This window comes from Lontra canadensis, unplaced genomic scaffold, assembly GCF_010015895.1.
Source record: "Lontra canadensis isolate GAN:19392208 unplaced genomic scaffold, GSC_riverotter_1.0 scaffold48, whole genome shotgun sequence".
In the NCBI taxonomy this organism is placed as follows: Eukaryota; Metazoa; Chordata; class Mammalia; order Carnivora; family Mustelidae; genus Lontra; species Lontra canadensis.
In genome coordinates this window covers 10,879,661-10,903,093 of record NW_022631042.1, presented here as the reverse complement: position 1 = coordinate 10,903,093, position 23,433 = coordinate 10,879,661, and the positions used below count along the sequence as shown (strand labels likewise).

At 40.0% G+C, this 23,433-nt stretch overlaps 1 protein-coding gene across 6 annotated transcripts in view; it reads right to left on the bottom strand.

Moving 5' to 3' along the window:
- Positions 1-753: 753 nt before the first annotated feature.
- The window catches only part of KMT2E (lysine methyltransferase 2E (inactive)), a 95,441-nt gene continuing 72,761 nt past the window's right edge, over positions 754-23,433 (bottom strand). For 5 of the 6 annotated variants that reach the window (XM_032873326.1, XM_032873325.1, XM_032873328.1 and 2 more), the window contains 14 exons: positions 22,243-22,507; positions 21,192-21,290; positions 11,993-12,157; positions 11,376-11,684; positions 8,731-8,985; positions 8,422-8,566; positions 7,717-7,967; positions 7,287-7,343; positions 6,572-7,135; positions 5,264-5,550; positions 4,345-4,433; positions 4,116-4,241; positions 3,856-3,953; positions 754-3,024 (listed from right to left, as the gene is read on the bottom strand). In XM_032873326.1, the coding sequence (XP_032729217.1) occupies positions 1,513-3,024; positions 3,856-3,953; positions 4,116-4,241; positions 4,345-4,433; positions 5,264-5,550; positions 6,572-7,135; positions 7,287-7,343; positions 7,717-7,967; positions 8,422-8,566; positions 8,731-8,985; positions 11,376-11,684; positions 11,993-12,157; positions 21,192-21,290; positions 22,243-22,507 (4,222 nt within the window). In that variant the 3' untranslated portion in view covers positions 754-1,512. The remainder of the gene's footprint in view (positions 3,025-3,855; positions 3,954-4,115; positions 4,242-4,344; positions 4,434-5,263; positions 5,551-6,571; positions 7,136-7,286; positions 7,344-7,716; positions 7,968-8,421; positions 8,567-8,730; positions 8,986-11,375; positions 11,685-11,992; positions 12,158-21,191; positions 21,291-22,242; positions 22,508-23,433) is intronic. The other variant, XM_032873330.1, reaches the window with a different exon arrangement.

Sequence of the window (23,433 nt, the reverse complement as noted above, 5' to 3'; positions counted from 1 at the left end):
CAAACCACAGAATGCTGTGCCAAATTATGTCAGGTGAAAATTGGAAAAATGTGTCATTACTTATGGTTCTACCTAATCAATCCTCCGAAGAGGTAGAAAACAAAAGAATTTTTTCAAAACAAAAACTAGCATTGGGTATTTCAGCAAAGTGTCCGTCTGAGAGGTTGTTTTCATTTCACTTGAGAACTCTAAGAATGATGCCGTTTTCCTTTATTTTATACACCCGGAACAAATTTTTAAGACCTCCTATTACTACTTTGTTTTTAATACTATAGCTAGATGGTAAATGTTAATTTAAAAGGTTTTCGAATAATTTTGATTCATCAGTAGGACATTGCTGTCATGCATGTTCTGCAGTGTACAAACGAAGATGCTTGTCAGGCAAAACTACGCCATGTTTTTGAACAGCTGTCAGTTCCACTCTAGAACTCGATCACGTGTAATACTTAACGATATGGACTCATTTTGTATAACGTCAGCTAGAGGTAGCACCTCCACCCAGCTTAGAAGTTTCCTGCAGAAATGACAGGAAGGAGCGTTAAAGGAACAGCCCAACTGCTCACTGCCTCCTGATGTCTGCTACAGTCCAGCTGAGGTAGGTGTAGCTGAAGAAAATGGAAGGCTAACCCCTGACAAACTAGATCTGATGAAAGGGAACTTCTCGTTAAAAAACAAAAAAACAAAACAAAACAAAAAAAACACCACACTTGCTTAAACAGACTCCAATCTCAGAAGTTGTACAGGACAATTTGGTAAAACTGACATAATTGTGATTTATTAACATGAATTAAAATGCCCAACCAGTGCTTCAATGTGACAGTATATTTAAAATAAAAAAGAAATTAAAGGCCATATACTGTACTACTTTCACAAAGATCACACAGTTTTGCAAAGACTTGTCATATGTACAATGCTATATATCAAATGAGAAAAGCTGTAAGCAATTATATACGCAAAAGAAATGCAGTATTTACAGTTTGTCAGGAGACGTTAAAAATCATCTATACATTAAATTACATTCTGCTTGCAAATAACCGATAAAACAAAATGAGCCATGTCCACACCAAACTATAAAGATCTGTATTGCATTTTTTTTTATACCTAAGATGCACTCACAGAACTGCTGACAGGAAAAAAATGAAAATCCTCATAGTGCCATTACTTAGCTGTGTACTTAAATGCATATGTATAAAATAATATAGAAAACATTCACTAAATGAATTTTAACTGCAACAATAAAATTTAAAGATCATGTAGCATCAAATCTACTGCCAGAAAAACAGCTGGAATGTTCACTTACAAAATAAAGATACCGAATACTGGCTTTTAACAGCACATTTTTTAAGGAATTTTAAAAAGCAAAAATGGGAAAAATACAGTGAAAGAGCACTGGTGTTTTTTTTTATACAAAGTTTCATGTACAAGCTTTAAAAAGTACCTTAATAGGTACATATGAAATATACAGTTTATCTTACAGAACATTTTAAAAAATGTTTTTGTTTGGAGTCCATTTTAATGCCACCCCGAACCATGGTAATTGTTCTGAAATGTTGGTGGCACCTGTGCTCTGTGAATTGGAATCTGTCCAGGCACTGGAGATGCCTGCTGAGGTCCTTGAACCCCATGTGGCAGGGCCACAGAGCCAGGGTGAGGACAGAACCCTGAAGCAGTAGGTGTTGGAATACTGTTTGGTCCTTGGGGCTGGAGATGAGGACCTGCGACTGGTAATGGACAATGTGGCCCTGTTCCAGAAGGCTGGTGTTGGGGTCCCGGTCCCAGAGTGGTGTGATGTGTGGCTTGGGAGGGATACGGTGGTACGGCTGGATGAGCACTTGCAGGGAAGAGTGGAGGTCCTTGAGGAGGTGGATGGTGTAAGGCTTGAGCAGAGGTGGTGTGGTGCCCAGAAGCCAAGACACTGGAGGGTGGCGGCGGCGGGGGTGGGGGGGGTGCCGAACTGACCACATGCTGGTGTTGTGCTGGTAGACCTTGGAGTCCCGTGGAAGGATGGGGTGGCGGGTGGTGATGAGGGGCAGGACCGGGAGGTGGCGGGGGTGGTGGCAAATGGTGTCCAGCAGTCTGAGAATGAATGTGGGACCCGGGGGTGACCGCGTGAACAGGCCCTACGACATGAGCGACAGAGTGTTGCTGATGGGAGCTGGGCTGCTGCACGAGGTGTGGCCCTGGGGCCGGGGGTGGGGGGGGCGGCGGGGGCACCCCAGCAGCAGCAGTTTGATGGTGAAGAGGAGCGTTCGGAGAAGGCAAGAAATGCCCCGGAGTGACGTGGTGGCCTGGAGCCGGCTGCTGGCTGCCGCCGCCCGGAAGTGCTGGATTTGGTCCCGAAGCAAACACAGTCTGTTGGGAAAGACTACCTTTAAGCTGATTATAATTCTGAAAGTTGGCAGAGGGCTGCTGGTTCTGATAGTAGGACGAGGAGGAAGGGGGCGGTGGGGGCGGAGGGGGCGGCGCCGCGCTGCTCAGACTGGGGGCGGTGAACTGACTGTAGGTCGCGGAAGACTGTCCCGAGGGCGTCTGCGTGAACAGTGCTCCGGGCGGGGCCGGCGGAGTACTGGCCGCAAGGGTCTGTGCCGCCGGGTAGAAATTCCTCTGAGGCTCTCGCTGAGGTGTTCCCACTTGAGGCGACTGTGCGTGATGAGGCCTATAGGGCGAGCCTAGCTGCTGGGAAGGGGGCTTTGGTGAGAGATACCCGTGCTGCACAGGCGGGTGCGGTGTCGAGGACTTGGGAGGATTTTCTACGTGCGGGGACGGAGGACAGTGCAACTTGGCCGGCGCCGAGGGCAGCTTCTGTGCAAGTTGCTCGACGGAGCCTCGAGCGAGCGGCTGAGGAGGAGGGTTCTTTGGAAGAGCTTGGGTGCTGTTTAACAGCTGCTTCTGGGGGAGCTCTGCTTTCAGGTGCACCCCGTTCTCCGCCTCCGACGTGGCAGCTGCAGCCTCCCAGTGGGACTCGGACTTTGTGGCTGTTTTCCCATGCGGCTGAGCAGGAGGTACGGGTCCCGGGGACGCAGGCTGTGGAGAGAAAACGAATCCGTCCGTTACCAGGGGTACGAATGGCACTTCGGGGTTCACTTTAGAAAGGGGAAGTGGGTAAGGTGGACGGGGAGGTCCCTTGCAGAGGCGTGGGATCCTGCAAGGGCAGCTTTTTCACTAGTCCACCGAGTTCTAGCGCTGAGCTTCCACCAGATTCTCTGGATTAATTTTTATGGAAGACAAGTTTAAGCAGAGAATGGTCTTTACGTTCCATCTGCCTTCTTCCCCTCAGTGATCCAACCTGCTTTCGAGCCTTATTCTGAAAGAATTCACTGAGCAAGTTTCAGTTCCGTAACAGGACCTGCTGCACCCAACCCGTCACCCGGTCCGAGTAGATGAACGTGCTCACCCCAACCGTCTGACCCGAAACATCTCTTACGCTGTTCAGACGTGAACAATCCGCGTGTAAGACACGTCAGTGTATGTGATGTCACATAAACGAGAAGAGCCCCAGTCTCCCACCCCTCGGTCCCCAGCTCGCGCAGCACCTGCCGCCACACGAGACCGGCCCCTCCTCCTGAATCAGGATGGCCAGAGCACTGCTTCTCAACTCGTGTCATCTGACTTTTTGTTTTTAGAGAACAGACCACGTGGTCCAAAACTGTATGAAAAGACTGCGTCTCCTGGGGTGACAGAGGTGGACCTCCAGGAGAAAACGTAAAGGACTGAAGAGCAGTGAGCACATTAGACCGGGTGATGCCAAACTGTCCAAAAATAGCAAACTGACGCTTGGGATGGCAGGAGAGATCTCCACGTGCATGTGAGCGCCGCCTTTCCTGAACAGCCATGTTCAAAGGTCAATTTTATTACCTTGCTCGTTTTTGAAGGGCTTTTACAAGTGTTTTGAGAGGTGTCTGGGGATGGACATTCACTTGTGGTCACGGGCTCTGGATTTTCAGGGTCAGGATCTGTAAAGCAGAAGAAAGCTGGAGTGAATGGAACACTGCACGACCAGCGCTGCCTTGCACTAACATTACTCTATTCAGCCCAACTCTGTAGAAAGGTACTTTCCTTGCTGATTCAAAAAGGTTTTTAAAACAATAACCACGATAGGTCATCTGCTTACTGACCTTCCGTAAGTTCACTGAAAGGAGGGACTGGGCCCCTGGGTTGCAACTGGGGAATGTGATTTGAATGAGATGAAGGTGAAGACGGAACATGACTCGGTGAACATGGGACACATGGTGACTCTCCCCCTAGAGATGAAGCAGACCCAAAGAGAACATTAGAACCGCAAAGAACGAGGGTGCACAGGGATTAGCTGGCTCCGCTTCTGGGCAAAGGAACAAGCTCACTTACCACTATCTTTATCTTTTCGGTGATCACTGAGAAGTAGTGCTCGCTGGTAACTCCTTTCTCTCACTTGCTCCACTGAGGTTGAAGCAGTCCTTGAACATAAAATCATACATTCAATTCAAGGAAGCTACTGCCAGCTAGATTAGTCTTTGTCCTTGATGGTCAACATGTCCTCTCAGACCAAGGCTTTTGCTCTGCTGGGAAAATACTCAGGTGTAAAGCTTTGAAAGTAGCCAGACTCCAGTCCTTTGTTTTAAGCAATTTCCTGGCGGGAGAGGGGTGGGGGGGCTCAAGTGCATCCACACTCAATGTCATGGCGGGCACCAGATACACCCTTTACAGGTGAGCCTGTGTCTGCACTGTCAGGCTAGTGGGACGCGCTCAGGGGGAAGGGGACCCAAGAGGGAAGCGAATGAGCCCTTCTGCCCTTTGCCAAGACCCATCCCATATCCAGCTTTTGCTGTTCCTACTGAAGAAATACTAAAACCTGGTTCTTCTTTTCTGTAACTGGTTAGGGATCTAAGGAAATCGCAGGCAGGATACAGACTACGATAAAAGTTCTCTGGAGAGGGATATTATGAAAAAATCGAAAACTGTCAGAGAGGAAGCACAGTGGACCCTTAACATAGACAAATACAGAGCGGGTTTAAAGCCCTATCAGCAGGAGGATCTCTCAAAATTAGGACCACAAACATCTCTCTCCTTAGAACTGGGGTAATGATGACAAACAGGAAGAGAGTTCGCTACCCAAAGCTTGTGCTTTGCAGAACAGCATACTTCAGATCTCTCTATATCTAGCTGCGGTCACAATCAGCTACAGAAAAGATCCTGCCTGGATGATAAAGAACAGAGACTACTTTAATTATAAGGTATACTACTCGGAGTTCTAAAGTTAGCAGTGAGCTCTTTTAGACAGGCTTACCATTGAACTTCCGGGTCGTTCTTCTCACTGGCAGAAGCTTCCTTAACAGGACAGTTATTGCTGGTTTCTTCCGAAGTAGCACTATAAACGGTAGCTGGTGTTGGTAACGGCAGGCTAGCGGTGCTTTCTAGCTGTTCCCCGCTTTCGCTCCTGTTGCCACACCCATCACCACTGTTGCTCGAGTTGCCGCTTGCGTGAGGTGACACACTAACCAGTGGAAAGTGCTCGGCCTTCGAGCCACTCTTCCTGGCTTCCCGCTGTCTTTTACGGTACTCTAATAGAGAGACCTTGAGCAAGAAAGTGAAGGAAAAGCAAATCTTTTATTCTTGTTTTGTATGTCAGAGTCAATCTATTTTTTTTTTCTAAAGAGAATTACTATATTTACATTAGGAAAATTATGTAAAATAATTTGATTTTGAACAAATAATAATAATTAACAATTACCAATGCCTAGTATATGCCAGGCATTGTATTTAGATGATTTACATACATTATCTCATTTAATCCTCACAACAACCCTATGAAATAGGTATATTATCATCCCCATTTTACAGATGAGGAAATTGAGTAACTCACTCACTCAAGGTCACACAGCTGGTGAGTGTTGGAGCCGGGATTCGAACCTAGGTCTTACTTGAAAGCCCGTGCTCTCTCCACTATACTACATTGCTTCCCACAAAGTTGCCAACTGGACTCTGTTATAAAAATTAAAAGCACACATCACTAAAATTCTTTGACTTGCAAAGCAATAAGCCCATTAACAAATAAAATAAGTGTTGTAGTTCATTCCATTTCTCTGCAGTAAGGCATTCTAATTGTCTCCGTATGTCTGCTGCCAACCAAAGAAAGGCGGTCAGTCAGGAACTTACAATTATTTACAGAACACTTTTCAAAATACTCATATCCACGGCCTAAATACTATAGATATTATGGATGAAGAAAGAAGCATTTCTCCAATACAAGGCTGCCTATTCTACATAAAATAAGGATATTAAGAACACAAGTATTATTTAACTCTCTTTATTTGGCTAGGAAGTGGTTATCTTGAAGTTACTCTTTCAGTGAAATAAATCATCTTGAGGTTTCGATTTCTGAAACCGTGCTTGTAAGCATTTCCCACATCACTAGAATGTTCTACTCTGCATTTTCTAATTGAGCATTTACAAAAGGTTTGAAAGTGTACATAACACAAGTTTAACTTGAATACCTGGAGTACGAATGCCTTACGTAACACATAACTGCTAATAACCCTCAGAAGTAGTATGAAAAAGACACTATTAAAAGGACTAAAATCGTTAAATTTGTAACCTTTTTCTTTTGTGGTGGATTCTGGGGTGTGCAACTTCCGTCGATCAAATTGTCATTAACAGTCCGTCCGAAACCAGAAACAAGCCCATCTTCTGAAGTACAAAACACAGGTGTTTCCATAAATATGCCTCTAGTATCATCCTGCATCAGGCATTTTGACTCACTTATTCGGAAGCCTCCTCCAACCTCCAACTGATGTGAGGGCGTCAGGTCCCTCAAGTTAGAGTTTACTGAGAAGTTAACTCCTGTTCTGTCAGGACTCTTTACCCAGGAAGAATACATTGTGCCCCGTCCAGAGTGAGCAGATTCCAGTTGGCTGTTAGGATCAGTCCTGTCATGTGTAGGTGGTTCCATGGTTTTATGTAAGGCAGTTTGCTCGATTGCCTCGAGTCCCAGCTGAAGGTCTGACGCCGATTCCTTTTCCCCAGGGCACTGCCTGCTGACTTCAGTCCTACTGCGAGGGCTGGTATAACCAATAGTCTTTATTTCTTGCAGACCAAGGTCAGTTAAATTAGAATTTCTAAAAGGCCCCAATGTTAACATGGTTGAAGATCGGTCATATCCCTGTTTAAGGAGTTAAAACAAAAAAAAAAATTACACAAATAACCACATCTTGAGACTATGTACTATTTTAACATCTCCCAATAATTTAAGCAAAATAATGGTAAGAGGAAAAGGTCACCAATTTAAACAATCTTTCTGAGTAACTCCTTACCTCTTGATTATAAGTGCGTCTCTTAATTTCTGGAGAACTTTCTGGGGAAGAAATATTCTGTATAAAATAAATAAGTAGAACTGAAAATTAAAATCCATAAATCCATGATATTCATAGAAATCCAAACAAACTATTACAAAGACTTTGGTTTTAAACTTCTATTTCCATTCCCCCTGTAAAATCTCTGCCTTAAGGTCAGTTTGATACACACAGAGCCATTCAGTCTGACACCGAGTATCAGTAAGATCAAAGTTATGCTCATTTTAATAAAAATATAAAAGTTTAAATTCACATCAGTGCACATTCCAAATTTACTCTCTTGGTTTCTTAAAAATGTTTTCTTCCTACTCAAAGCACAGTAGTTCGGGGGCAGTGGGAGCTGTTAAGTACCATCCCCATAGGTTTTCTTTTCCCCATTTAAATTTCTCACCTCAAAGTGCATGGTATTTCCTGGTGTGCCAGGAGTTACTGGGGTAACTGGTGAATATATGGGCTTATAACCATTTCTGCAGGCTTCATCATCTGATTTTACCCGTGGAGGAGTGGCAAATGATGGGTCCGTGGGAGTAATATCTGTGTGAGTCGGTGTAGCATATGGTGAAGGAGTAGGTGTGGAGGTTTCAGAGTAAGCAGAATCTAGCAACTGATAAAGTCTTCGTTTTTTTAGTGGTGTCGTTAGATCTGTTGGTGAAATAGTAATTCAGACATTATACTGCTGGTATTTGCTACATTCTGTATTCTGGGCAAGGTCAAAACATCAACAATAGTAATTATGAATTTCACCCCCAAACTAAATTTCAGGGTTTTCAAAGATATTACTAACATGAAACAAGCTCTCCCCACCCCCACGAGTTAATTTTACTACTATAGCATGAATTATCTTGCCAAAGTGCTTACAGGAGAGTTCTTTTCGATCTGAGAAGCAGCCCAAAAATTCAACCATAAGCCCCAATATATAGGGTACTGCAAATTTAAGGTTTTCGTGTTTATCTTCAAACAAAAGGTTAGAGGACTGAAAAAAATAACAAAATGCTTCTTTCATAAAGCATGTAACAACTAGAATGTGTCTGTTACACAAGCTGTATACATCTTATCACATTCTTCAAACTAAAACAACACTGAAAAGAAATTCTACCTGGAAGGGAACAGCTATCATTTAGTAGTAGTGGACTTTTACTTTCACCATTGACTGTAGGACTTCTGGATCTTTCTTGACAGGGTGAATTAAATCTATGTAAAATTGCTGAGTTTTCCTCTTCTAAGGCTTGTTTCAACCATCGCTGAAATACATAACAAATGAATAGGAATCAGTTTGTAGCTCTTCATACAGCCTATAAATGTAGAGCTGATTATAAAAGCACTTCACCAACATGGATGGTAGGTAGTAAGGAAGGAGACTGGCACTTGGCTATTCCTAGATTTTTATATCCAAAGAATGGTTTACCTTCTTGCATGAGCCTGAAATGTTTTCAGTAGGTTCTTTTCTTCTCCTTTTTTCTGAAAGGAATGGTGAAGTAAATCGAATATAGTGCTTAGGAGTAGAGTACACATGAGGACTGTAGGCCAGGCCTGGTAAGGAATTGAGCTGGGTAGCTAACACCTCAGGATCTGTAGTTATGCGCAGAGGCCTTTCTGAAAGGCTGTCTGAAGGTTTTCCTGTCTTCTCATTCTTCTCACTTAACCATTCATTGACCAAGTGCTAGAGAGAAGAAAAATTTGGATCACTCTATATATAATTGCACAGATTGTCCTACTGAACATTTTTATACCAAATTTGAAATTGATATATTATCCAAAATAATACACTGGGCAATCATTACATTTCTTTGGTTAACTTACCTTACTTCTAAATTTTGTATACAATAGTACTCTTCCAGGAAGAAAACACATGGTACCTTTTGTAAAACAGCAAGGTCTAAGAGACTTCAGTTCTATCTTATAAACGCAAACATTAAATTTAGGTTTGTTATTGCTTCTGTTATCACTGTATAAGAAAAATCTGGTTTTATGCAGTGTTTTTGTACCCTGGCTGCCTATCAGAATTTCCAATGATGAGATCAATGCATATATATTAAAAAAAAAAAAAAAAGTGTCAGCATTAAAAACCCTGCTTTAAAATTTACATAGCCCTTTTTATATTAATTCTGTTGATTTATTTTTATCTACAGTGTATGTAATTTAGAGTTTACTTGTTATGAATATACTGGAACCTACTACTTTTTTTTTTGTAGGCTGGTTACAGTTATTTAATAAAGCAATTGTAATGGGCACGGAAATAAGGATTACATCTGTCAGCACAAGCACATTTTTGCTGTGTGGGCATTCATATCCTTCTATCTGGTAATCAAATGATATTCTTGTTATTTTTACTCTAATTTGTTCTAAAAAAAAATACTTAAAGTAATATATGCATTCTCACACATAATTACACACACAGTGAAAAAAATAATCTACCGACACTGTCTTCCAGTGATAATCATTAAAACATTCTAGCATCTTTTTTTCCCCTTTTTTTTTTTTTTTTTACCCCCCGTGTCTGTACAACTGCATATCCTGGACAAAGAGAAAGCTCGTGGAGTCTGCAGCCAGACTGCCTGGGTAGGAATCCTGGCTTTGCCACTCACACCGTGACTTCTCTACATCTTAATCTTTATCTGTAAAAGAAAGGCCGTAACAGAAACTAGCTCTACAAATAGGATTATTTTAACGATTGAAAGAGCTAAATAATATTTATAAAGCTCTTCAAGTAGCACAGTATCTGGCAGAGTAGATACTATGTCTTATTACTCTGAATGAAGCCTTCACATTAGGGGAAATCATGATACTTTCATGCTCGAACAGTATGTTTAAAAGAATGGAATACCATCAACAAAACCTGTGGCAAAGGAGGCTTTTTTAGAGAATCAGATGGGAGTAAAGTCTACATCTCTGACCAGGAATTGAAATAAACTGATAGCGCCACCATAACTAAGCCATCTAAAAACTAAAAGGCAGAATTATGTCATATCTGTAGTCGAGAAAGTAGCTTCTCTTTTAAAACGTGAGTTTTTCTTTTCACTAATCTAAGTTACAAAGAAAAGTTGCAATTGTTTTTTGTCCTTCCAAAGTGGGCAAAAATAACTGCTCATTGTTGACAGTATCAAATTAACATACATTTAAACCGCACCTCGTTAAGGCAAATGTTGGCTGGCTTGTTCAAGATCCATGGGGGAGTGAGGAAGAGTACAGCCTTCCAGTTAGAACTGTGTTTAGATCTTAAGTCTCTAACTAACCCTCTGACTCGCCATTAAAATATACTCCCAGGTTCATCCCAGATGTTTACTGAACATACTTTTGGTTTCACAGTACCTATAAACTGTGCTGAATCTGGTAAGAACAAGACAAAGTTTGAAAACATTTTGTGTACAAGTGTACAAGAGGAATCCAGTTATGGTCTAACCCCTCCCCCCTCAAAAGAGCCCAAGGATTACCACTTTGCTATCTGTGCTCCACTGTAGTGTATTCTACTGGGGGCTGGGGGTGCTTTGTAAGGATATTCTGTTATTTCTGAGCTGTGAAATTCAGGCTGGTTTAGCTCAGTGAACAGTTTCTCGTAATTGCTTTATTAAGTCTTAATAGTTTTTCAAAGATGAATAAACTTGAAAACTACCCTTTATGGCAATCAGGAATTTCTTCACATAATCTCCCTATATTGTGAAAACTGTAGGAAGTAAAAAAATAAAGGATAATATACGTAAAACCATTTGTTTCTGCGAAGTATAAATTTAGTACATAGGATAGGCAAAAAAAAAAAAAAAAGGAATTTTGATAAATGATTAAAATCATTACATTGTGATTTGTAATTTGCAAAAGGAAGTCTTGATATACTGACCATTTTAACTCTGTTCGTAACAACAGTGCGAACATTTTTATTAACTGATTTTATTGTTTTGTGATTTTCGTTCTAGTATGAAAACTGTTAAGTGTAAAAACTACGCCTCTTGTTCTATTCTATTCCTTATGTTACAGACTAAATCTTAAAAACACGAATATATTTAACGTCATAGATACTCTCGTGAGAAGAGTTTCCCTGCTCCTGAAGAGCCCTACCTTCTTAGTTTTAGGGTACTTCGCGGGACATTTAGTAAGTGCTGGGACTTCAGTCTCGGGAATTAGTTCTGCTAGTGCAGTTTCAGTTTCCGGTTCTATCGCAAGTACAGTATTTTCAATATCGTTCTGTTGTGAAGTGACTTCTATGTCCGGAGAAGATGGCTGGATATCTGAGCACATGCTGACAGTCCTGTGTCTCCGACGCTGCTGTCCAATGTGAGTCCGACTCCGAGAAAAACTTTTTCTCTGTTTAGTTCTATTCACTTTGGCAGGGGTTGGCTTGCTAGCAGTTTCTTCTTTTGCTTGTTCCTAATTCAAAATACAACAGAGTGGAACTTTGCACACGACATTTACATAAGTAAGAAGCTGAAATCTAAAAGCATTAATCGACTTCAGAAGCTAATTTCCTAAAGTTGATGAATTCTGATAAATTAATATAACCTTTTTTTAAGTCTAAAACAAAGCAAATAGAATCTTGTATCTCAGGTCAAATTCTCAGAATCTGAAAAATGCTACTAACACGTTAAAAATTCTTTACAGATGCAACTAAATCGGTGTGACAATTTTCTCCGAAAGTGCTTAAGTATGAAAACAAAACTAAACCTGAATAACGATACCTGGATAACTTCAGCATCACTGACAATCTGTGCATCTTTACATTCAGTTTTAACTTCAGTTTTGGCTGTGCTGATCCTTTCCAAAGCTTGTTCTCTTCTTTTCTCTCGTTTTTCAAGTCTGGCAAAAGCTTGCAGAATTGCTTCCATTTTCCTTTCTTCTCTTGTCTAAAAATTTTTAATTGGCATAATAAATGTCATTGCACTGAAGTAAAATTCCAAAGTCCAACTGTTCTTGTCAATGTAAAAAATAAATTCTATGATGTTGTTAGCAAAACATTTCTACTGATGATAGCTTGGGGGGGTGGGGGGAGGGAGACATATTCATTTGAGATCCTTCAGAGTCTGAAACATCTCAGGAAGCCCTTTCACTGCAAATACATTTCATAAAAGGGATACTGGTTGGATGATTGTCAAAGATAAGTGTTAAGCAAAACGAAAAAAAGTGGGGGGGCATAAAATCTACCTTGCTTTACTCCAAACTGAAAATCCTTCTGAATAAAAGGGAAGTTAGCCCTTTTAAAAATAAGATTCAAAGTTCCGCGTTAATGAATGTTGAAAAGATCACATTCACAGAAACTTAGGGAATGAATACATTATTGATACGTGGCAGGATATTACAGGGTGAAGTCCTGGGTTCAACTTATGACTGTACTAGTCACTATCTTTGTGACTCTAGTCAACTTAACCACCCTAGTTACTACCTTTTTGAGCCTCTTACAAAATGTGGATAATAATAATTACACTTCACTGAACTGTTGTGGAATTCAGTGGGGAAATATCTGTGCAGCTTGCCAATAGCACTTGGAAAATGGCATTCCTGAATTGTGCGTGATTATTTGTACTTTAGCTTTCTTGCCCTCAGTCAGAGTTCCTGCAACGCATCCTCCTACCCTCTGACCTTCCTGTCTTCTGCTGACCGTTTAAGGCAGGGACTGAAGAACAGCAACAGTTCCTTTGACCTTCAGTTCTCTTTAGAGAGAGAATATTAAAAGCAAGACCCAGAGCCTTGGCCTTGTGGGCCTGTCAAGTGCTTCAGCTTTCAACCAGAAACAGGAAGCACTTCCATGGACTGTCCAGTTCTCCACATGAAGAGAACCAGCTCCTGAGTCTCAGAGCCATTTGGCTTTCCTTCTTTTCTGTCAGTGATGGGGGAAGAAGGGTTGGGATCTCAAGCTCGGGCTGCATGGTCTTCTCCATACTGGAGCTTTAGTCCCAGTAATTATCAGCAGAGGTTTAAGCATTAAGACACCCACACACTGGGGAAACTACTGCTTACTGTATTTTTCATTCATTTTTTTAAAAAGATTTACAGATAGAGCATGTGCGTGAGAAGGGGAGGAAATGAGGGAGAAGAGAGAGAGAATTCACAAGTAGACTCCCCTGCTGAGCGTGGAGCCCAAAGTGGGGCTCAATCCCAGAACCCTGATACCATGACCTGAGCAGAAATCAAGTGCCAGCCACTTAACTGACTGAGCCACGTGGGTATCCCCTTTTCTTCATTTTTTTACACTCAATATGGGGACAGAAACAGTCTGTCAGTAGACTCCTCTGACAATACTGCTGAGCTTCTAGTTAGTCGCAACAAATTGCCATACTGCAAATTGGCCACTCTTACAAAACCCATCATCCTCACTTTGTATTACAGGTAAGGAAGCCAGTCCACAGAGGCAAGGCTGCTTGTTTGTGGACACATACATACGTATGTACCTTACTTCTCTTGCTTTAGGATGGGTTAACTGGTACTAAAATTAACAGCATAGGCAAAAGTGATCTTTTCACCGGAACTGGAAATTTACTCAAACCCCTTTCATCTTATAGCTCTTTATAAAAACCCTATCTCTGTATGAGGGCTTTCCTAAAATCCTAAATGTAGAAATCCAGAGTAATTAAAAATTATTTTCCTAAGTGCTTCAACTGTTGAACAGGGGAGGGGGGTGAAGAGGGAGAAAGGGTTAACTATTGCGGTTATTTTCTCTCTTGAAAAATTTTAAAATATATCTGACAAAAAGTACGTTTTTCCAGAAGAAATAAACTTAGCAAATCAGTTTATGAATAAAAAATTACTAGCATTTAAGTATGAACTTATGACAAAAATCTGACATAGTTAATATTCATTTGTTTTAAATGTTTAGAGTGAGGGTCAAAGATAAAATTATTTGACATAAAGACCAAATTCATTCAATTAAAAACTGAACTCCCACGGTGCCTTGGGTGGCACCATCGGTTAAGCATCGGACTCTTGATTTTGGCCCATGTCATGATCTGGGTGTCAGGAGATATAGCCCTGCTTTAGGTTCTGCGCTGAGCACGGAGCCTGCTTAAGGTTCTCTCTCCCTCCCTCTCTCCCCCTTCCCGCCGTCCCCACCCCGCAGCTTGCACACACGTGCATGCTATTTCTCTCATGAAATAATAAAAATACTGAACTCCGTGTAAACAATACAATTAACTGACAGTCAAAAGAAAACATTTTAGAGAGGACTCAATCTTTTAGAACTAGTCAGGATCTTTAAAAAAATCTAGTCCTGTGCTGCTGAAGAAACCAAAGCCCGTGTGCATTATATGACTCATTCAAAGGCAGAGCCATGATGATTATTCAAGTTTTCTGGCTCCTAATTTACTCTTTCCAGTTCACCACCACCAATACTACATAAAGCAAAATAAAGCGTAACTCTTCCCATGTTTACTACAACTGTCAGCTGAAAGCACTAAAGACATCCTATTACTTTTAATACAATCTCACCTTTAAAAAACACAAGTGTTGGAAATGTAAGCACGCCTTTGATTTTCTACATGAAAAAAAACATAAGCACACTGGTCTACTTTCATTTTAAATTCCAAGTTTCATATGTCGTTCAGCATTTGTTTTCACCATTGCATTGAGTACATAATCAGATACACAGTATCTACTTAATGATTGAAAACTTGTCTATTTTACAGACCTAATGGAAAAATAACCAGTTTTATATATATAGAGTGGGGTAGCTACAGTTCGTGTAGGGTATTAGCGATATCAGGAGTCCTAATTAACCCCAGCAGACCCCAGTATCTGTGCTTGATACTGTTCACATATGGCTTAGTGCTAAGACCTTCATGTTCTGTAACCATGACTGTTTATTCCAAGCCCATGACCCGACCTCAGAATCAGCTATCTGTGAGCTGAGCAATCACAGACCTGATACAGAGTTAGAATTAGGTTTGCCTTTCAAGAATACTACATTAGCATTTGACATACTGTTAATGCTGGAGTACTGGGTGCTAACCTATGAAGGATCCCTGATGATATCTATCAACATTGCTTTCATGACATGTACCTTAGTTTACGGTCTTACAGAGCAAATCTAGAGTACTGTAATTCCTGCAAGCAGAAAAAAGTCTGCTTAACATCCCTTTCTAGGATTTTATCACTTGAGTAGATATTTTGAGTATTTTTATTCCAATTTCGTGCTTCCATATACAAACACAATGGAGGACAAATCTGTCTTGAAACCATATAACTTGATATACTTGGAAGATATTATGAAGATCTTATCTAAGCCTCCTTTCAATAAACGGTGAGGTCCATATAGTTCAAGGGCACATAATAAAGAACACATATTAAAGTTTTATACAATATGGCAACTGAAAAAAGAAACTCCACTGAGGAAACTTATAATTCATCCTAATAATTAGAGATAACTGGCACTTTTTTACTGAGTAAAAACAAGCTGATGCATTGTGTGTGCCCCACAGCACGGGCACAGAGGGCAACGCACCTCATAGGAGAGAGAGAGAACTGAGAAGGAAACAAAATGAAGACCTCGAGGGACTCACAGTTTATTTTTTTACCTTGCTAATGGGCAGAAAGTGGTTCTCAAAAGAAAAAACTTGCCTTTTAGGAAAGGGAACCAGCAGGGTCAGCCTGCCAAATTACCCTACCCACAGCCTTGAAATAAAGTAAGAGATTCCTCACCCAAATAACTTGGCTTATCCTCTTGAACAAGAGTTAGAGAGTAATTTATTAATCTTCTAAAAAATGGTTAAGATTACTGATTACCAACAGAATAATTCCAAAATAATAACATCCCCATTTCTTCTCTACCACATGATGACTCAGTTTATCCTCACAGTACTGCTTCCTCTTTGAGATCTGTTTCTTATTTCCACGCATGCCATCCTCCAGGAAATTTTCTCCAGAACCTGGCTGCCTTTTTTACCCAGTACCTTCAGTGGTCCTTAGCAAACAGCAAAAACTCAGTTTTGTGAAATGAGTAAGGATTGTTTATATATTACATAGAGCATATGTCACTGTTACGTGAAAGCATGGAATGAAGTATTTTAGCAAGACTTTGGGAATCCTGAGTTTATTACCGAGGCAGGTGAAGCTGAAGATCCTCAGTTTGTTTAAACAGAATACCAATAAAAATACATGGGTTCCCTTTTGCTATTCAGTAGCCTAATGTCAGTAATGTCAGTAATCACTCAGAACACAATTCCTAAACTCTCTAATAAGAGAAAATGAGGACCTAAGAAAATTAAAACTAGTAACCGACATAAACTTAATCATGTCATAAGGAGAGAAAGTTGATCAGATGGGTGATCTATTACACATATCATCAGATGACTTTCTGGCCAAGATTAATCCTGATGATATCTTACTATCAAAGTTTCTTCCTCATCTTCTAAAGTGATCTAAGTCAAGTTACTTCCTAGAGACATTAGGAACAACAGGATTCTTTCTAGTCTTTTCCCCCAGGATGCCTGTACCATCGAATAAAAATCTGTAGGATATCAAAGGAATCACCACAAACAAGTTGCAAGGGTGTGTAAGTTTATGAAATGGTTTCACAAACAGAGTTTCTCAAGTTTTTAAACACACTGTGTGTATACTGGGAAACTCAAAGTTGGGAAACTGAAGCACTGTTTACTAAACTCAACTGACCGCGGAGCTCTTCTGCCCTCCCCCCCGAAAATGTACTTGAGTTCTGTGGAATAATTTCTGGTGTGAAGGATGAGGCATAAGAAAATAATGGAGATTTCTGCATACTGACAAGGCTTCCAGGACACTTCCCGGCCTATAAGGAAGCTTCGGTAAATTCACACTTACAGGCTTACCCATATCTCTACTTGAATGGCTGCCACAAATATTTAGTAGGCCCATTTACTGACCACGGGCTTTTTAATAAAGCCAGGCAGCTTTTTCTTCCCCCTAGGAGCTGAGGCTATACCATTTAACAAAATTACAAATTTTTTTTTAAAGATTTTATCCATTTATTTGACAGAGAGATCACAAGTAGGCAGAGAGGCAGGCAAAGGGGAGCGGGGGAAGCAGGCTCCCACCAAGCAGAGCGCCCAATGCGGGGCTCGATCCCAGGACCCTGAGATCATGACCTGAGCTGCAGGCAGAGGCTTAACCCACTGAGCGATCCAGGCGCCCCTAAAAATTCTTTTTTTTTTTTTTTTTAAAGATTTTGTTTTTCATTTATTTGAGAGCAGGCGAACAAGAGAGCAAGCACAAATGGGAGGGGAAGAGGGAGAAGCAGACTCCCTGCTGAGCAGGTAGCCTGATGCAGAACTCGATTCCAGGACCCTGAGATCATGACCAGAGCCAACAGCAGACACTTAACAGACTGAGCCACCCAGGCGCCCATTCCTTAAATCTCTATCCTCCAAACTGTGATGGCCTCCTGGCCACCTTCCCTGGATTCCAGTGTAAGCAATCTGACGAAAATATACCATCAAATATTACCAAGACTATATAGCCCCAAGGTACAGTCTTTCCACAATGCCACGAAAAATTATTTTGAAAACATCGATCGGAAGATACTTGAGGAAGTTCTTCTCATGCCATAATAAATCTGGAGTGGCAAGCCACCTTTTTTATTTAAATCTTTCAAAAGCTTTATGTTTAAACTGATCCCTTATTAGTTCAACAAAATGCAATGCGCTTCCCAGTATCTAACCCCCTGCCGCACACTCTCTACCTCTGACGAGATCACAGCCGCCTCACTTCCCCTCACCATACCAACTACTGTGTACCTGGGGGTGTCCACTCAGTAGTGCCCTGGTTTTGGAATCAGGTGATTCTCTACCATATTTCAACTTCTGTAGCTTAACTGTGCTGACTGTAAGATTCTCCAAAGTCAATTTCCAACCCACTGCCACAGAAGTATTTCTTACCGGCTAAAAGGAAAGGTCAATAACCATCTATTCAGTTCTTATACCATTTAGGCACAAATTTGCTTCTGTAGGTAGGTGACAACTTTTTAAGGGGGGAAAAATGGAGGGAAAAGGAAAATGTTAATAAAAGCTTTGTATCTAGTCATACAATAATTTGAATAGTCTTCCATGGAATTTTTATCATTCAACATTTCATGTGATCTGCTACCAATTCTTACCTCCCTGCTCCCCCCAAAAACACCCTCCATAATCCCAGCCAAGTATGATTTATCACTTTTATAACCCCTTCCAGGCTATTTTCTCCACTCAGTGCCATACAGTTTAGCTACAAGCTAATCTGTACTTGTTCCAACCCTACTGCTAAGGTCTATCATAAACACTACTTCATGAATGGCCTCTGAGCAGCCCCCAACCCAACCACAGCTCTAGGTTATCAGATTTATATTTCCATTACTACATCTGTTGTATTGTAATTGTTTCTGTAAATGCCCCTGAAGGCAGAGACACAGTCTTATCTCCCAACTTCACCAAAAAGAACAAGCAAGCAACAAAATAATACATCCACTGGTGCAATTCTTGGGAGACTGAACACAATGTTAAATATTAGGTTGTTCAAGACATTGCCATTTAGGGACGCCCAGGTGGCTCAGTCATTAAGGGTCTGCCTTCAGCTCAGGTCATGATCCCAGTGTCCTGGGATCCAGCCACATGTGAGGCTCTCTGATCTGTGGGGAGCCTGCTTCTCCCTCTCCCATTCCTCCTGCTTGTGTTTCCTCTCCCACTATCTCTCTCTGTCAAATAAGTAAAATCTTAAAGAACAAGTGCCATTTATGTAGGTAAAGACTGTCGAATCAACAGTTTCATACAGTTCAAGCTATACTACAAAAGGATGGGCTAAAGTATATTTGAATTTGGACATGACAAAGAGTATGACTAACTCCTTTTATATCCCAATCTCATAAATATACAAGACAACTAAAATCTCCTATTATATCCACAATGATTTAAAGTCTGTCCTCTCACAGAAGGAAATTTCAATCAGTTTAACCTAAGGTTCTCACGAGCTGTCCTTAATCTTTCCAACTACTAATGTTAACCTAACCAATACAAAAGACAGACACTAAAGGCTAATATTTAAAGAACCAAATTCTTTTGTTCCTCACAAATATTAATAAGTTGGCAGGGGTGGAGAGACCCTGCCAAACTGGCTTAAGAATCCTAGGATGCATGCTTTTGCATTCTGCTTATATGAGTATATCCAAAAATTCTGTAACTCAGATATCAAAGCAAATATACCATTAGAAATAGTAACACTACAATGATTTTGAGAACTACAGGTCAAGGAACAAAGATTTTTAAGTATTTGTTTCATAGCCCTTCAAAATACCAGACAAATTCTGAACTGATACTTTTCAAGTTTTCCACATTTTACTTGTATGAAAAATACCTAGCTGCACACAAGCAACCTTAGACTGGGCAGACATTAAAATGAGTATGCCCAAATGGAGACGGAATTCGAAGCATTTGCCTGTATTAACATAGCATACTAACAGGTAAAATCAGGACCAATAATGGACCAACTAAGCATTTTTATCTGTCCAAAATTCCATCAGCAAAAAGGTATTTCTATTTCCTTCTGGGTTCTAAAAATGAGGATGTTCTTAAGTTCATGGAATTTCTCAGCATTAAAAGAGAGACATATTTTTAAAGTAGCCCCACAGTCACAAAAACTTTTATAAAAAATGCAATCTGAGTAAAATTATTTTAAGGGCATTAAACCTTTTTTTAAATCTCGTGATTTTTTCCAAGTGGCTGTTATAGCCCTTAAAGTCACCTGTGAAAGAGGTTCCTTCTACCAGACACATTACTCATCCAAAAACCAGTGATACTCCAAATTGGTTTTGCAGGTTAGTGCAAATACACTGTTGTGGCTACTGTAGAATGAATGGGCCAATACTTAAAATCTGGTCAAGAGAGGGCCACAGGTGATTTGGGTAGGTATAGATAATTCAGATATAATCAAATCTTGAAAAGGGTTCATGTCAACTCCTTTAGGTACTCCTTCAGTACCTTCACCTACGGAGCTGTTTTTCGTCTCTCTGATCTCTAATATCACCCTATCACACCCTCAGAGCAGTGCCTCTGAAATCCAAAGGCTGCGAAACAGTTCTGCATTGCTCTCATAATTCTGAATGTCAACAAGGAAATGTTACAGGAATGACCATCCAGGCTTACATTAAGTAGGCCTACAATGACCAAATTCCAAAGATCCTATCCCTCCCTACCCTAAGTGTAAGACATCTGAGATTCCATGGAATTCAGCATGAAAATCACAGATAGGAAACAAGGAAGCATATAAAGTAAAAGGGAGTGGGGAAAACCCGTATTAGGATCATTAACTGGTGTGTAAAGTCATTTTCAAATCTTTGGGTAAACTATACCATACATAATACTTAACTGGCCTATATAATATATATCCACTGCTAAATTAACATGGATTTCTAATAAAATATCTTTTATTATTTATTTGCAAATATCTGTATAAAAAGTAGAACAAGGAACATAAATACCAAACGCATTTTAATGAAAACCTTATTTTATGATACCAGTATGAGAAATAGACATAGTAGCTACCAAACAGTGGGGTTTTTTTTTACATAACTCATTTATTTGGTGGTGTAAGGTTTAAAATTCCATTTTTGCTTTAAATTATGAAAACGAACATTTAGCTAATGAAAGATTTTGAACAGTAATTCTGTCATTAAAATTTATTAGTAGTTCTCAGCTTTAAAAATGTTAAATGTCATACATTCTAAAATTTCTAATGAACACACCATAAAAATAGAAGAGATTAGTGCAAGTTATTTGAATGGCAATAACAAAGTCAAACAGAAATGCTCAGTGGCACATCATGTTTGCTAACATGTTTCCTAATAAAGAACAGTGTCAAAGCCTTCCTAAAGGCAACAACAATCTCTATGGGAAGAGCAGTTGTCGTAAGCCCACGAGACAGCATGAAGCAGCTACTGGCTTCCCAACTTACCATCTTCCTTTTCCTTTCTGCAATCTGCTCCTCTGATTCCATTTCTACTTCATTGCTAATGGGAGTTTTTTCTTCTATATCATCAATGAAATCTGGTTCCTGAAAGATGGAAATGACTGCTTTATAGAAACTACTTATTCCATCTACAAACTAGGGACATGAACTATTAAAATACCTTTCAGTGACAACTGATGCATTCAACAAAGAAAAATTACAAGCCTACTTAAATCCATTTCAGAACCTTAAGACTGGCTGTAATTAAAAAATTTTTTCAAAATTAAATGATTTTGCTTTTTAGAGTTCTAGTCCATAATACTAATAGAGCCCACAAGGTCAAATATGGTAGCATAGCTTTCTGTTTACATTCTTCCCAAAACATAAACATATAAAATTACTTCATAAAACTTGCTGCCTGGAGATTCCAAGTGCTTAATAAGTGTTTGTTTGACTTAAAACTTTTGGGAAATTATTAAGTTAATTAAACTATTAAATTATGGAAAATGGGCTACTGGAGAGGAGTGAAATCTTACTTATTTTTCACTTTAAATGGTGCCTCCTAACTTCCATTTATGTAGAGGCCATATAAGAAACTGTTTCCTGGCAGGGCAGACATATGGGCCAAACTCCCCCAAAATGATCTTACATGTTAAGAGTATTTTCTCTGAAAAATCTTCTGTCTCATCCTTATAGAATTGATTTAGTTATGCCCCAAATGTTTAAAAAAAGGAAATTAAGACTTTAAATAAGAACACTTACCATTAAGATAAGGACAATACCATCTGGGAGAAGTTTTTAAATCACCCAGTTATAGAAAAATCTTGTATTCAATTCTGCAAGGATCTGCTGGCTCAGTTGTTTAACGAGCTTAACGAACACTGCACAAATTCTAGCAGAACTTCTGTACTTGTGTTTTATGTTTCTAAGTACTTCATTAAGTAACAATAGATTTAACTTAAAAAATTTAAACCGTTTTACATAAAGAGGTTAAAATATGACAAACTATGTTCTTTTGTTGACTTCTGCTGACAATCACAAGAGCGTAGTTCAGTACCTGATTATTTGATACTGATAGCCTCAGTGGAGAAAGCTTTCTCTGTTTAGTTTCTGGGCTCTTCATTTTGTTGGTTGTTCCTTCACAATCCAAAGTAATATTCTGATTTTGTGTATCTTTTTCTTTTGAAATATCCTTTTCTTTTTTTCCTTTTTTCCTTCTGGTCTCATAACCACTGTTGATGTTTTCCATGGATTCAGAACTACGTTTTAGAACAGGGCACTCTGGATTTTCTTTGAGGCATGCGCAGTCCACCTTGTACTTACTGGAAAGATAACCAGTTCAATATTTATTCAAGACACAAACTGTAAAATTGTCTAATTCATTTTAAGCTGCAACTCTGCAAAGTTACATGCTACTACTACCACTTAATGGCAATCCTTACTTTTCACTAATTTGCACTCCCCATAACTATCACAAAAGAAGTTTTTTTTCCTCATTTAAAAAACATTAATCATTAGAAGTTGATTTCTGATAGAGATTGGACCTTCAATCGTAAGGATAACCAGTGATGGTTTAGAGGAGGAAAACAAAAAAAACAAACCTCAATGAATTAAAACTGAATCCTTGTAAGTGAAACGATACATTTGTTTCACATTAAGGCAAAAATGGTATTTACTTCAGTAGTCCCAAACCTTAACTATGTCTTATACTTTAAGAAATGACTTTGATAACCAGTTGTCTTTAAAAAGCCACCCTGAGGGGCTCCTGGGTGGCTCAGTTGGTTAAGCCATTGCCTTCAGCTCAGGTCATGATCCTGGCTGGGATCGAGTCCCACATCAGGCTCCCAGCTCCATGGGGAGTCTGCTTCTCTCTCTGACCTTCTCCCCTTTCATGCTCTCTAATAAATAAATAAAATCTTTATTAAAAAAAAAAAAAGCCACCCTGAAAAAGGGTAAAGTTATGTTTTCCTTCACCTCTCTTAAGTACTCCCTCTTTCAAATGGACGCTTGAAAAATAACTGCACTATCTCTCATCTTCACTGCAGTGATAATTATTACCTCCACCATACAGAGAAGATTCAAATGCAGAGAGGTTCAGCATTTTGTCCAAAGTGGCACAGTTACTAAACAGTTGCGACAACATTCAGGTACAGGTCTGTGTGAGTCCAAAGCTCACACTTTCCATCTCTTCTTAACTCTGCCCTCCATATCCCTACCACCACCATTTAGTTTCTCTCCAGGATGCAGG